At 37.0% G+C, this 13,507-nt stretch overlaps 3 protein-coding genes and 1 long non-coding RNA gene across 4 annotated transcripts in view; 3 read left to right on the forward strand and 1 right to left on the reverse strand.

Moving 5' to 3' along the window:
• Window positions 1-2,461: 2,461 nt before the first annotated feature.
• LOC107713525 (GDH/6PGL endoplasmic bifunctional protein-like) lies at window positions 2,462-7,110 on the forward strand. Its single transcript, XM_016519059.1, has 4 exons — window positions 2,462-3,454; window positions 3,799-3,916; window positions 4,030-4,299; window positions 4,465-7,110. The coding sequence occupies exons 1-4, from the start codon at window positions 2,702-2,704 to the stop codon at window positions 5,802-5,804; spliced, it is 2,481 nt and encodes an 826-aa protein (XP_016374545.1). The 5' UTR covers window positions 2,462-2,701; the 3' UTR covers window positions 5,805-7,110.
• Window positions 3,333-8,635, reverse strand: LOC107713531 (uncharacterized). The gene is made up of 6 exons (XR_001636902.1): window positions 8,605-8,635; window positions 8,133-8,196; window positions 7,955-8,034; window positions 7,580-7,646; window positions 7,361-7,490; window positions 3,333-3,406 (listed from the first exon to the last, which is right to left on the reverse strand). It is a non-coding gene; the product is annotated as an uncharacterized LOC107713531 (long non-coding RNA).
• Window positions 8,636-10,329: 1,694 nt separating this feature from the next.
• On the forward strand, window positions 10,330-11,584 carry LOC107713528 (retinoid-binding protein 7-like). The gene is made up of 4 exons (XM_016519061.1): window positions 10,330-10,566; window positions 10,781-10,959; window positions 11,080-11,181; window positions 11,284-11,584. Exons 1-4 carry the CDS (start codon window positions 10,494-10,496, stop codon window positions 11,335-11,337), a joined length of 408 nt encoding a protein of 135 aa, XP_016374547.1. The 5' UTR covers window positions 10,330-10,493; the 3' UTR covers window positions 11,338-11,584.
• A 438-nt stretch (window positions 11,585-12,022) lies between these two features.
• Window positions 12,023-13,507, forward strand: part of LOC107713529 (centromere protein S-like) — a 2,121-nt gene continuing 636 nt past the window's right edge. Inside the window, exons 1-4 of the mRNA XM_016519063.1 lie at window positions 12,023-12,137; window positions 12,278-12,401; window positions 12,477-12,510; window positions 12,606-12,672. Of these exons, the coding sequence (XP_016374549.1) occupies window positions 12,111-12,137; window positions 12,278-12,401; window positions 12,477-12,510; window positions 12,606-12,672 (252 nt within the window). The 5' untranslated portion in view covers window positions 12,023-12,110. The remainder of the gene's footprint in view (window positions 12,138-12,277; window positions 12,402-12,476; window positions 12,511-12,605; window positions 12,673-13,507) is intronic.

Genomic DNA, 13,507 nt, shown 5'->3' on the forward strand with positions numbered 1-13,507 from the left:
TATATATATATATATATATATATTGTAACTTGAAAGGGGGAATCTGTTTATTGAAAGCCTCGTTTGGAGTCATTTATTAAGCACCTATTGGCAAATATCGCCCTCCTTTGGGCAACACACGATCTGCATAATAACACAAACAGTAGTGGATTTACATTTTCGATGCTAAATTCTGGATGATTAATAAATAAATAATAAAAATATTAATTAAGCAATAACAAAATTTTCCAAGCCTCAACGCGGATTCGTTTCCAATGTGCAGACAACCGACCTGGCTTCTCAACGCGGAATTTAAACCGGTACTGTCAGAGAATGCCATTTATTTAATTGTTTGTTTCACATCACACGCTCGTTTTTAAACATCCCCTCTCGATATGTACCTCTGTTATGATATTTACACTTAAATAATAGGTGTTTTAATTGCTCATCAAGCACTTTACATGTTTATGAGTCCCCGTGTTCTCAGTCAACGTATTTAAAAAAAAAAAAACTTGACTGTTTTTTGCTTAAACCACATGATTAACCAGCGGCGCGATCACGTGACCATCTACTGGAAACGCTTGTTTGTAGTATGTCACCACGTCGCTCGAGCTGTCACCATACTGTCCAGAGGTGAATCAGGTATGTCCTCACAGTCTCTCTCTGTCAAACCCACCTTTGTCCTTATGTATGTGTAACTCTGCCTGCAGATGTTATATGTACGTTACAATTTATAATGTTAGCTTTGTATTTGCCTGCCTGTGTCAGTTAGCTATAACAGGTCAGGATCTGTTTATGTACTTCGTTATGATAGTATACTCACGTCCGCCTCTAATACAGTGCATTTTCATGTTTTAAATGTAAAATGTACTTCAGATCAGAAACCGATATATGGTCACATTTAATTGTATCAATATTAATAATTCCCACATTTTAAATAAATTATTTTGGGGTCTCCATCATATAGGCTACTGGATAAAATAGCCCTTAATGAGGTTAAGTGACATGATTTTGATGGGGCGTAATTAATTTTCTTGTCAGTTATAATTAATCAAATGTAATAATGTAAGTGCTTGAATTGATCAAAGCTTATTTTGACACAAGTTCATATTAATGTTTATATTGTTCACTAGATAATATTAATAGGAGGAATGACCCGAGTGTGTGCTGAATTACATGAGTTCTGTGCAGCAGCTGTTTATTTAACTCGACTGCATCCTGTTATGCTCATTTTATAGTCTTGATTGTTTCAAGGGATTTTTGTATTTATTTTAAGTCTACATAGTGCCTCTATGTTTAACAATTTGCAACACCCAAATGTGCAAACAGTGCTTGCTCTGTCTGAGCATTAGGGTTGCGTGTACTCTTGTCATCTTTGGCCTTCACACAAGCTTATCATGAGTTATCATGAAATCAGAATCATCCTGGTTGACAGTTTTCTATAAGATATGTCAGAATGATTCCAGCAATTCTCAACTCTGACATAGTCACCTTATACAGTGGTGTGAAAAAGTTTTTGCCCCCTTCCTGTTTTTTTTAATTGTTTGCATATTTGTCACACTTAAAAGATTCAGTTCATCAAACAAATTTTAATATTACACAAAGATAACCTGAGTAAATACAAACTGCAGTTTTGAAATTATGATTTCATTTATTAAGGGAAAAAAGCGTAATATTAAAATTGGTTTGATGATCTGAATCTTTTAAGTGTGACAAATATGCAAAAAATTTAAAAAACAGGAAGGGGGCAAAAACCTTTTCACGGCACTGTATATTGGATTCTCTCTGTTTGGCCAAGTTGTGTGACCTTTCATTTCATTCAGGTCTTTTACCGTAAATGTAGTCTGTTTGTTCTGGGGCTGTTGGCTTAACCTATATTCTTAGGGTGAATACTTACCTAGAGATTTCATTTGCATTACCGTGGTTCTTGCTTTTACTCATTCCAAATCAGCCCAGGTATAGTATGTCAGTGGATTATGTCACCCTCTTCTTGACTTGGGCCTATCATAGACCATACCATATAGGCCTATGTATCACAATAAAACTATTATCGAAAAAGATCCACACACCTAATGAGCTCAAATTAACAGGATTTCATTGTGCTGAGTGATTTTAAAATAAAGAAAAGTAAAGAAAAATATGGACTTTGCTACATTAAAAGACACAGTGACTTGCAGACATGACTCATTATTACTGTATATTAACGGTTTTAGTGTTGAAATATCACATAGTGATTATGCAGTGTTGTAATAATGATACGTTAGGTAAATAGACAGTAAATAGCATACTGAATATTTAATAATCATAAATACATGATATATATATATATCATAAAATATTAATATAACATTTATAAAAATGGCAAAAATATTGATGTAAACATTATTTAATTTATAACACTAAAAAGTTATTTTTCCCTACTTTTCATTTTTCAATCCAGTTGCAATTCTTAATACTTCTGAAATGTTTATTTAGGGACTAAAGTCTTATCTTGTTGCAGTGCTGACAGTTCAATATGCTTTATGAGGATTGAGGCTAGTTTGTAATCATCAGCCAAATGTTTGCAAAAGGTGTTCACTTTATACTGAGTTATAGATGAGAAATAAAGCCATCAATAAGCCAATGAAGCAAACATTATAATCCAGCTTCTGAATACATTCCTTTAAGTTGATGCTTAACCATTCAGTTTTCATAGTTTGGTTTTCTTTTGTTTTTTATACATATGTGTGAAATCTTTTCAGAATTTGCATCAACAGATTTTTTTTACAAACATTCTAAAATCCTGTTATTTTTATTTCTTTTTAAAGGGTGGGTGTGTGATATTACAATGCTTAGGATAAAATGGGAGCTGCTGCTAATGGCCATCATATGCTGGCAGAGAGGCCACACAGATAATCATGAGGCTAAGAAGAGACTTGGGCATGTGACTGTGGTAGTTGTGGGTGGAACAGGTGACTTGGCCAGGAAGTACCTGTGGCAAGGCTTTTTCCAGCTCTATGCTGACCAGATAGGCAAAGGACACACCTTCTCATTTTATGGTGGGGGCCTTTCGCCGACCGAGAAGGGGACACCGCTGCTGTTTGGGATCTTGAAGGAGCTGGCTTGTCCTCCGGAGCTCTCTGCAGAGCGTTGTACTTTGGTCAAAGACCAGTTCCTGCATCTTTCCAAATATCACCAGCTGAAGACTACTGAGGACTACGAGAAGCTCAGCCAGCAGATCAAACAGCAGCTAGGACAGGAGGGTATGGTCGAAGCAGGGAGACTCTTCTACCTGTCTGTTCCAGCTTTCGCGTATGCAGACATTGCAGAGAAGATCAACAACACCTGCCGCCCCCCATCTGACGCATGGCTCAGGGTGGTACTGGAGAAGCCATTTGGTCACGACCTTTACAGTGCTCAGGCCCTTGACAAAAAACTGTCAGACCAGCTGAAAGAAAAGGAGATGTACAGGATTGACCACTATTTAGGGAAGAAGGTACAATGTTATTTCATTAACATACACTATTGTTCAAAAGTTTGGCATTGACAAGATTTTTATGTTTTTGAAAAAAGTCTCTCACCAAAGCTCAATTTATTTGATCAAAATACAGTAAAAACCACGAATATTGTGAAACACTGAATTTTTGATGAATGAAGAGTGCAAAAGAACATCATTTACTTGAAATAGAAATCTTTTGTAACATATCCTTTATGTATTAAGTATTGATTTCATTCAAAGAAAAAAAAACTTTCTGAACCCAAACTTTTGAATGGTAGTGTACTTTCACATAAATAACAGGATCTACATGAGCTTTAAAAAGTTTTTTTTCTGTCCCAAAGGTTGTCTCTAAAATACTGCCATTTAGGAAAGAGAATAAGAAACTTCTAGACCCTATCTGGAACAAGCACCATATCGAAAGAATAGAAATTGTATTGAAGGAAACCCTGGATGCCAAAGGTACTGGTTATTTAGTTGCTTATAAATGCAAGTTCACGTTGTCAAAAAGTTCCTTTCTCCATTTATCTTCTCAGTGATTACTTCAGCACTTATTATCTATCATTCATTTACAGGCCGGATTCAGTTTTATGATCAATATGGCGTCATCAGAGACGTGCTCCAAAACCACCTCACAGAGGTCATGACCCTTATGTTGATGAACCTTCCTGCAAACCTGTCCAACAGCATGGAGATACTACAAAACAAGCTTAATTTCTTGGCTTCCCTTCAACACGTAGATAACAGTAATGCGGTTGTAGGTCAGTACCAAGCTTACAATGGAGAGGTTCAGGAAGAGCTAAATAAAACAAAGGACTACTTCAGCTTGACCCCCACATTTGCTGGTGAGTGGAAGAGCTTTGTAGCTACATAATCCAGTATGTTCACATGCACACAAGAAAAATGCTTATAGCAGAAAAGCTGTTTTCCTTAGTGCATGTAAACATAGTCATTGATTCATAGCAAAATCAGTCTAACCACGCTTATGTTGACAATAATTGTCTTTACAGGTGTGGTCATTCATGTCGACAATGCACAATATGAGGGTATCCCCATATTTATGACCTCAGGCAAGGCACTTGATGAACGGGTTTCTTATGCACGTGTGCTTTTCAAAAATGATGTATTTTGCATCCAGGATCCCAACAATGTTCAGTGCAAATCCAAACAGATCATATTTTATCTGGGTCACGGAAACCTGCAGTATCCTGCGATTCTTATCAGCAAGAACCTGTTCAAGCCCGAACTGGTAAGCAGCGGTGACTGGAAGGAGGTAACCGAATACAAAGATGTGAATGTCCTGGGGTTACCACTTAGTGACTATTACATCCAGTCACCGGTCACACCCAGAGAGGCTTATTGCGAGCTGATCTCGCATGTCTTCTTTGGACGCAAGGATAGCTTTATTAGTGCCGAAGGACTCCTTGCTTCCTGGGCGTTTTGGACTCCCCTCCTTGAAGGCCTGAGTCGGGTCTTTCCACGGGTGTATCCAGGTGGCGAAGCCAATGGAAACCTGCTGAACTTTCAGCTGCAGGGCCATCAGGTTGCTTTTAGCCATGAAGCCGTGGTCAACATTATCAACCCCGGTGCCAAAGACAACTTCCAAGTGATGCAAGGGAAGTACCGTAGTTCTGAAATGGTATCTGCCTGGGCACAGGAACTGGTGGAGCGCTTGGCTTCTGATCTACTCCTGGCTGCTGAGGAGGCCATTCGTGAAGAAGGTCAGTTTCACCTGGCGTTGTCTGGTGGCTCCAGCCCAGTGGCACTGCTTCGTGCACTGGCTCTGAATCTCTACACCTTTCCGTGGCGCAACACTCACATATGGCAAGTGGACGAGCGTTGTGTGCCACATACAGAAACAGGCTCCAACTTCCGGTCCATTCACGATCTCCTGCTTCAGCATATCCGCATACCCTACTTCAACATCCACCCCATGCCTGTGCATCTCACCCAACGGTTATGTGTGGAAGAGGATGGTGGACCAGCATTATATGAGAAGGAAATCAATAAACATGTCAACGGCTCCAGTTTCCACTACATCCTGCTCGGCGTAGGCCAGGACGGCCACACTGCCTCATTATTCCAGGACACCAAATTGGAAAATGATGAGGAACGGTTGGTAATTCTGACAGAAAGCCCCATTAAACCACACCAGAGGATGAGTCTCACATTCACAGCTATCAATAGGGCTCGAAGGGTTGGTGTTTTAATTATGGGCAAGAGCAAGCATGAACTTGTCAGTCAACTCAGCCGAATTAAGGGCGAATCATCCAAGTATCCCATTACCAAAGTACAGCCGAAGACCGGTACTCTTATATGGTACATTGACTATGATGCATTGTTAGGATAAATGGCCTAAAGACCAGTACAAATTTGTCAGTGAAGCCACCTGCCAGGGCTTATATCTCAAATTGAATGCTGTATTGTGAATGATTGAAGAGTATAAATTGAAGTGTGATATGTGTGAGAGTTATTTTAATGCTGTGATAAGGATTTTGCAATTTGACTGTGCTACAGAATCATTGCATTATAAACAATTGACCACTTAAAATCTCAGGAACTCTAGTAGCTTACAATAATTTTTTCAACTAATTAATCTTATAATGATGCTGAAATACTTATTTCACAAGATCAGATGGTTTAGAAGGAGTTAAGAAGATACGTATGAAAAATTGAATTCCATATTGAGCACTCTTTCCACATTTGTGACCAAGCAGTGATCAGATAAAACATATTTGAATGCTCTGTAATTTGACTTTTTACTTTTTACATAGCTGCAATTATTCATCAGACTGCCAAGTAAAAAATTAGATGAAGAACCAACTCTTTGTTTTTCAGAGGAAACAAACAGATGTATTTGGTTTCTTTTCCCCCCTTCTTTATTGAGCATACTCACAAACCTCAGGTTAAGAAATACTAATAAAACATGTACACAAAACTTGCCTAAGATAGCATATCCAGTGGTTTTAGGACAGAACAAATGTTAATTTACTGTTTCATCTTTAGACTGAATTGAGTTTCTATTGTTGGCCTTATTGATGAAACCATTCCAGAACTACATTGTTGACAATGTATTAGTGTCAAAGATTTCTGTCATACCTCAGAAAACAAAGGTTCATTATGTGTTGAGCAGTTACACAACAACACCTTACAATAGTTTTATATCTAAACATGAATGCCTTTGTAAAGTCTGTTTTTATACTGTGTTGTTTAAAATCTAAGAAGCACATGCTAGTCAGCATTGCATGCTTTATGAAACACTGCAGGAGTTGTTTCTGAACAGCTGGACAGCATCGTCTGATTCATAACCACCGATTTAACATTTTGTAGTGAAGCAAAACAGCATTACATTCCACAGGGATCAAATCATCTAATGTGAAAATGTTAATAAAACATTAAAATAAATGCACACATATTAAAGTCCTTATGTGTATTTACACAAATAGATTCCTATGTTTTAATGTGCCTATACATAGAAAATGTTTAACATTGTTGAGATCCTATTGTGTGTATTTCAACAAAGTGTGTGCCTTGCTGACTGGTTTAACATTTGAATTGACACTTTTAAATAAAGTGTATTGCTTTTCCATTATATGTTTTAAGGAACTTTTGTTACAGTATTCAGCTGTATTACATGGAATCACATACATCATCTTATATTTTGCAGTGGTTTTACTACATAGCAATAAAATATATTTTTGAAATCATGTTTTTTTTTTCCTCTTTCCAAATAAGACCCAACCATGTAGACTTCAAACACAATGTGTTTATATATAGTTTTTACAAAAATTCAAAATACAATTTGTATTTATGCAATCTTTCCTCTCCCTTACACGGTAATATTAGTGAAAAGGTGCCGCACAACTGTCTGAAAAACCACTGAAACCATGTAAATAATAGATGCACCTGTATTGAGTGTCAGTAGAAGGCCATACTGCAGCAGTGGCTCATTTTCAACCCCAGAGGCACGCATCTCTTAACCAATGAGGAAACAGTCTGTGGATCAGGCAAAGACCTCCTCTAACCAGAAAGAAAGCTGGATAGAGGCACAAGAACAATGGTTATTTTTTCTAAACTTATTACGCTGGAATTGGAACTGACCAAAAACCAAGTATATCATCTTACCTGTTGAGAGTATGCAGGCCCAAGAGACTACCAAAGAAAATATGTATAATTCTGTGGTGGTCTTTGCCTGAGAAAAACAAAAAGTGACATATAAGCTAATTTTTGCACATAAAATCATATTACCATAATTTATACTTACACACTGAGGTGCAGACAGGGTAAGAACGACTGTACAGAGTCCCTGGATAAATGTGAACAGCCCAAATGAGTGAAAAGCTACCCTGATGCTCTTGGGAACTGGGTCAGTGAGTGTAAGCGCTAAAGCCAAAACTTCAGTGGGGTGAGAAGGGTTGATAATTAGTATTTCAAATTGAAAAGCAGACAAATATATGCAAAAAAAAAAAAAAACATTTATAAATATCAAATTCAGATTACCTGTTGCTATGAAGGAGAACACAATGAAGGCTATGTGATTGTTTAACAGTGGCTTTTCACAATAACGAGACGTTTTTGGCCTGTGAAAACATTACTGCAAAATAATAGACATATCACATGATAACAAGCATAAGCATATTAGCACTTTTATCTGCGAAACGTTATATAGCTCACTTACCTTGACAAAACATACAACTGTGGTGCCAAGAAAAAGCACCACAAAGATGAAAAGAACAATCTGACTGCCAGAGAGAAACACTTTTGATTTTAACATGATTATGTTATATGTGTCACACTCAAGCTTTACAACAGATAAATAAAACAAAATAGTGTTTAGCATATGATTAGCACTTATTTTCTAGATAGATAGATAGATAGATAGATAGATAATGTTGTTCCCATTTTAACCATTGATCCTTTAAGCCACCTGCTGGTCTGAAAAGCTGCATGAACTAACAAGTGGTGAAGCATTGTACCGTCACCTCAGATAATCCATACAGCAGAATACACTTTTATCAGCAAGATGATTAAAGATTTTTTTAAATAAAATCTTAAATTGCATCTTACTGAAAATGTTTAAGTATTTACATAGTGAAATAAGTCTGAGAAGTCTGAGGGAAGAAAATTCATAGAAGATTTACAGGATTTACCAGAAAGGTCTAATGCTAGTCAGCATAGCAGGTTATTAGCTCTGGCAAGTGTAGAACCGAGATCATCGGTTGGGTAATATCAAATGACACCCTCTAGTGGTTTGTCTGAGTATAGTTTTAGAGATTAAAAAATTCTGGATTAGTCATTTTCTATGTGTAACAGGTTTAAGGCAGTGATCAGCATATTGTGTAAAATTCAGCGTTGACGTATAATAAAATGCAGAATTTTTTTTCACAAATAATTACAAAAAAATATTATATTTTATTGTAAAAAGTATTCCAATAATCTTTGTTTTAATTACAACTTCGAAAAAATTTTTTTTTAACATGAAGCACCACTATGAATTTACATACCTTATTTCACACTTCAAAGCCTTTAAAATAATCATGGCATGAAAGAATGAGGACTAATAACATCATGATTCTTTTAAGTGTTGTGTGTTAAAGGGGTCATATGACGTTGCTAAAAAGAAAATTATTTGGTGTATTTGGTGTAATGCAATGTGTTTATGCGGTTTAAGGTTCAAAAAACACATTATTTTCCACATACTGTACATTATTGTTGCTCCTTTATGCCCCGCCTTTCTGAAACGCGTCGATTTTTACTAAGCTCATCGGTCTGAAAAGCGAGGTATGAAAATGTACTTACAGGCTGTGAGTCAGAACAGAAGCGCCAGACTGGCCTTGCAAAGTTGGAATTGCCCCACTTTATAGAAACAGCCTTTGTTTATAGACCGCATTGCAGGCTACTTTCCCAGGTTCAGGAAACAGTCCTCCGTAAAATGCGTTGCACACACTTGAATATTTGGGTTGAACTGTTCTGGAACAGTGTTGTAAATACAACTTAACCACTGATTTGTAGTTGTGTCCTCTTTTGGAAGACCAAACAAAGTAGTTTCACTTTCACAATGAAACACAGAGCGTCTCCACGACATGGCGGCGGCAGCAACAATACTACAGCAAGGGCGTGGATGAGTCTTAACTTTTATAAAGAATATCTCTGAGTTTGAGACTTTAGTCTTTGCAACTTTAGGGATCTTATCTATGCACTAACAGCTTGTAACACTCCAAAGAGTAAGGAAAACTTGAAATCGAATCATATGACCCCTTTAATGATTTTTTCATTCACATATTATTATTGAACTGTTATTAGAAACCCATCTTTTCAGAAAATAATGACTTTTGGTCATTTTGATTTTGGTCTGCTCATCACAGAAGACTCACGGTGTCTTTTATTCATTTTGAACCTTCACTGCCCACGTTCACACTGAATAGGCTAAATGATGGCTGAATTTTCAGTGTGAACTTAGAATGGATGAATTACAAAACCCACCTCAATGCAGCCTCAAGACAACCTCATCTCTCAGAACAGAGGGTCGAGAAAAGATGCCTGCCTGTATGAAAGTTCAAGAAATCTGTCATTTCCACAGCATTTTGAAAGAAAGTAATCTATCTGGCTTTTTAGAAAATAGAAAAAGAGAGGACATTCTTTAAAGCCATCGCCACATTGTTAATGAAAGATAATGAAACGACCTCAAACCTACTGGGCATCTCTGATATTGCTAAATTCTTGCCAAACTGTTGTACCAGTTCAATCGACTGCCAAAGCAACATGTGTCTTTCGAATTACATTGTTCTCTTTGAGTTCCCACGGGACACATACGCAATTAGTGTAAAAGTTATGTTCCGCCTCAGAGAACAACCCCTCTGACCAAACCTCTAAAATAGCTTTTGTGTCTTAGGAATCACCCCTGCCCCATATTACTACACACAGACCTGCTGTGAAATACGACACAGCACATCTGCTTCTCTCATTTTCACACATGAACCTTTAAATTCCAGCTTCTAGGTTCAAACGCTTCAGAAACGCTTCAGGATCAACATCAAGCATGCCTGCAAACTACAGTGGAACCTGGGACATGGTGGACAATCAAAACTTTGAAGGTTACATGGTGGCTGTTGGTGAGTATATCTTTCATTGCCTCTCTCAGGGTTTTCATATTTTATATATTAGGTATTTTACACACATGTATAGTAGGCATTTTATTTTTTAGATTTTAAATGTATATATTTTTATATTTATTTATTTTAGTTGTTATTTCCTTTCTTATACATTGTGAATGTATTTACTAAGAATATGAATTTAACCTTCGGCAATGTAATATATGTAATACAGGAATTGATTTCGCCACCCGAAAGGTGGCGAGGATGCTAAAGCCACAGAAAGTTTTTGAGCAAGACGGAGACTCTTTCATCATTAAAACATTTACAACTTTCCGAAACTACTCCTGTTCATTCAAAATCGGTGAAGAATTTGAGGAAATCACCAAAGGACTGGACAACAGAAAATGCCAGGTTGAAAACATACACACACAGTCACAAGAGAGAGTGGCAGTGAAATGGTGTGTGGTCATAGTCTAGAGTTTTCTGTGCCAGAATTGAGAAATACTGCACTTTTTTTTTATTTTTTTACAGACAACAGTCAACTGGGACAACGACAAACTTGTGTGTGTGCAGAAAGGAGAAAAGAAGAACAGAGGATGGACACACTGGATGGAGGGAGACACTCTTTACCTTGTGAGTCAAACATAGGCCTTAAAATGGTAATTGTAATTTTCAAATAAAATGTATAAAATACCAGATAAAAAAATAACTTAAGAAACCTTTTTTCTCTTAAAGGAACTTAGATGTGAAGACCAGATCTGCAAGCAAACCTACAAAAGAACTGCTTGAACCATTGTGTTTAACTGAAATTCTAGCGTGTTGGTTGAAGAATAATAACATACGATTTCAGCATTAAACAGTTCTCAATAAAGCGAACATAACATTATAAAAGTGGGGAAAGCTTACTAAACAACAGTAGGCCTATAGGAATGCAAGAGTGTCTAAAAATCTGTAACTTTTCTTTTTTGTAGCAGCAACTTTGCTTCAAGTAAATAAAAATGGTTTCAATAAAAAATACCACAGAAAATTGCATATATTTGATACATTTATTTTAAGTGCTACAGCAATTAGATTAATTATTGCTTTGAGATCAAAAGGCTGATGTTGTCTTAAAATGCATGGAACTTTTTTTCTTTTTGATTTAAAGATCTAAAGAAATATTTAAGTACAGGAGACTGAGACTGGTTGGCACGGTTTCCTACATTTTGTTAAATCATGACTAAAATGTTGTGCAATTGTGTCAACTAACCCCAACACAGCAATGGTTTCTTTCCACACAGTATCGGACGTTTTACTTCGAAGGAAGCCACAAACAGAAATATTGACTTGTAACTTCCCCGTATGACATTATCATATATTGAAGAACTACCTATAAAAGAAACACGTTTATTTCTACATTCTTTATCTTGACTGACATTCGCTCCACATCAGTAGGAGGCGCTGATATGGCCATAATAAACACTGACGCCGTCACTACAACGTGAAGAACACACAATTCGCGCAATTTTTGTAATGGCTAAAAGCACATTTGAGTTGAGCTTCAGCTTATTTACCTACTGAAAATGGATGAGGACGAGGCACAAAAACAGGTTATAACTTATAACATTAAACTTAATGACCAGCTAATACATAATATCTATGATATACTTCGCTACCTTTGGTCATATACACGTTATAAAGAACCTTTCGGGTTTTTCTTCTCACATTGCCAGTATTTATATGCTTTTAGAGGCTTAAAGCTGCTGTGCACTACACTGTCGGCCGTCTCTGTCAAGACATCGCCGCAGACTGCGAGAAACAAATCACTAAACAGACAATAGCAGCTATTGCAGAGACTGCGTTCAGACAGTGCGGTAAGATTTTATTTTATTTAGAATGTGACGAGATTGAACGATATTTATTCACGCTCCTCTGTGTCTTACCTCTAGATATATTTGCCAAGGACTTGGAAGCGTTTGCGAGGTAAACTTCACCCTCAAAAGTAGTTTCTCCTCAGGAATTAACCACGTTAATGAAGATGCTTTTTTTGTGCTGATGGTTCTGTACAATGTTTACAGGCATGCTAAACGACACACCGTTACAGTGGATGATGTGAAGCTGACAGCGAGGAGAACCACGGCACTGGTAGGATGACTTCAGAAATCAAATGTTAAAACATGTTTTTGTAATCCACGTGCAAAACCCCACCCATTTTTTTTTTTTTGGTCTTGTCATAGAAAACTGCAAAAAAAGAAAAAAGAAATGCAATTTTCATACAAATCCTACGAATTCATACTGAGAACTGTTTTTAAAAAATTCAATAAAAAACAAAACCAAGTCTAAATATGAAATGTTAATATTTAAAGGCACAATATGTAATTTTCGCCGCTAGAGGGCGCGTATTCAAAATAAACAAAGAGGCAAAGGCGTAGTTTGATGACGCCATGACTGAGTGTGGAATCATGGGAGTTGTCGTCTTCATCCCCACAGCCGATGCAATCCAACGGGACTCCGGCAGAAATCATGTTCATCCCTACAGCCGATGCAATCCAACGGGACTCCGGCAGAAATCATGTTCATGGATGAGCTAATGATTTATTAACGTAGTAGAATGAAGCAGGGTGAGGCTGAAAGCCGTCGAAGTGAAAGGAGGCCGCTGAACGAGCGCGACACACGACTCGAAAGCAGCAGAGCTTTTATTATGCCACAGTCAACCGCTTCCGCTCCTTCCATTATTTCTCTGGATTTAAACACTCTAAGAAACATTTGGGATAATGCAAGTACACAAGTTGGCAAAATATATAACACTGTTCCTAGTGGTTTTTGGATATTTTAATAAAAAAATCTTACACTGTGCCTTTAAATTAAAGGGGTCATATGATGCTTTTTTAAAGATCATTATTTTGTGTATTTGGTGTAACAGAATATGTTGACATGCTTTAATGTTCAAAAAACACATTATTTTTCAAATACTGTCTGT

Source organism: Sinocyclocheilus rhinocerous, unplaced genomic scaffold, assembly GCF_001515625.1.
Source record: "Sinocyclocheilus rhinocerous isolate Xijiao unplaced genomic scaffold, SAMN03320098_v1.1 scaffold57, whole genome shotgun sequence".
NCBI lineage: Eukaryota > Metazoa > Chordata > Actinopteri > Cypriniformes > Cyprinidae > Sinocyclocheilus > Sinocyclocheilus rhinocerous.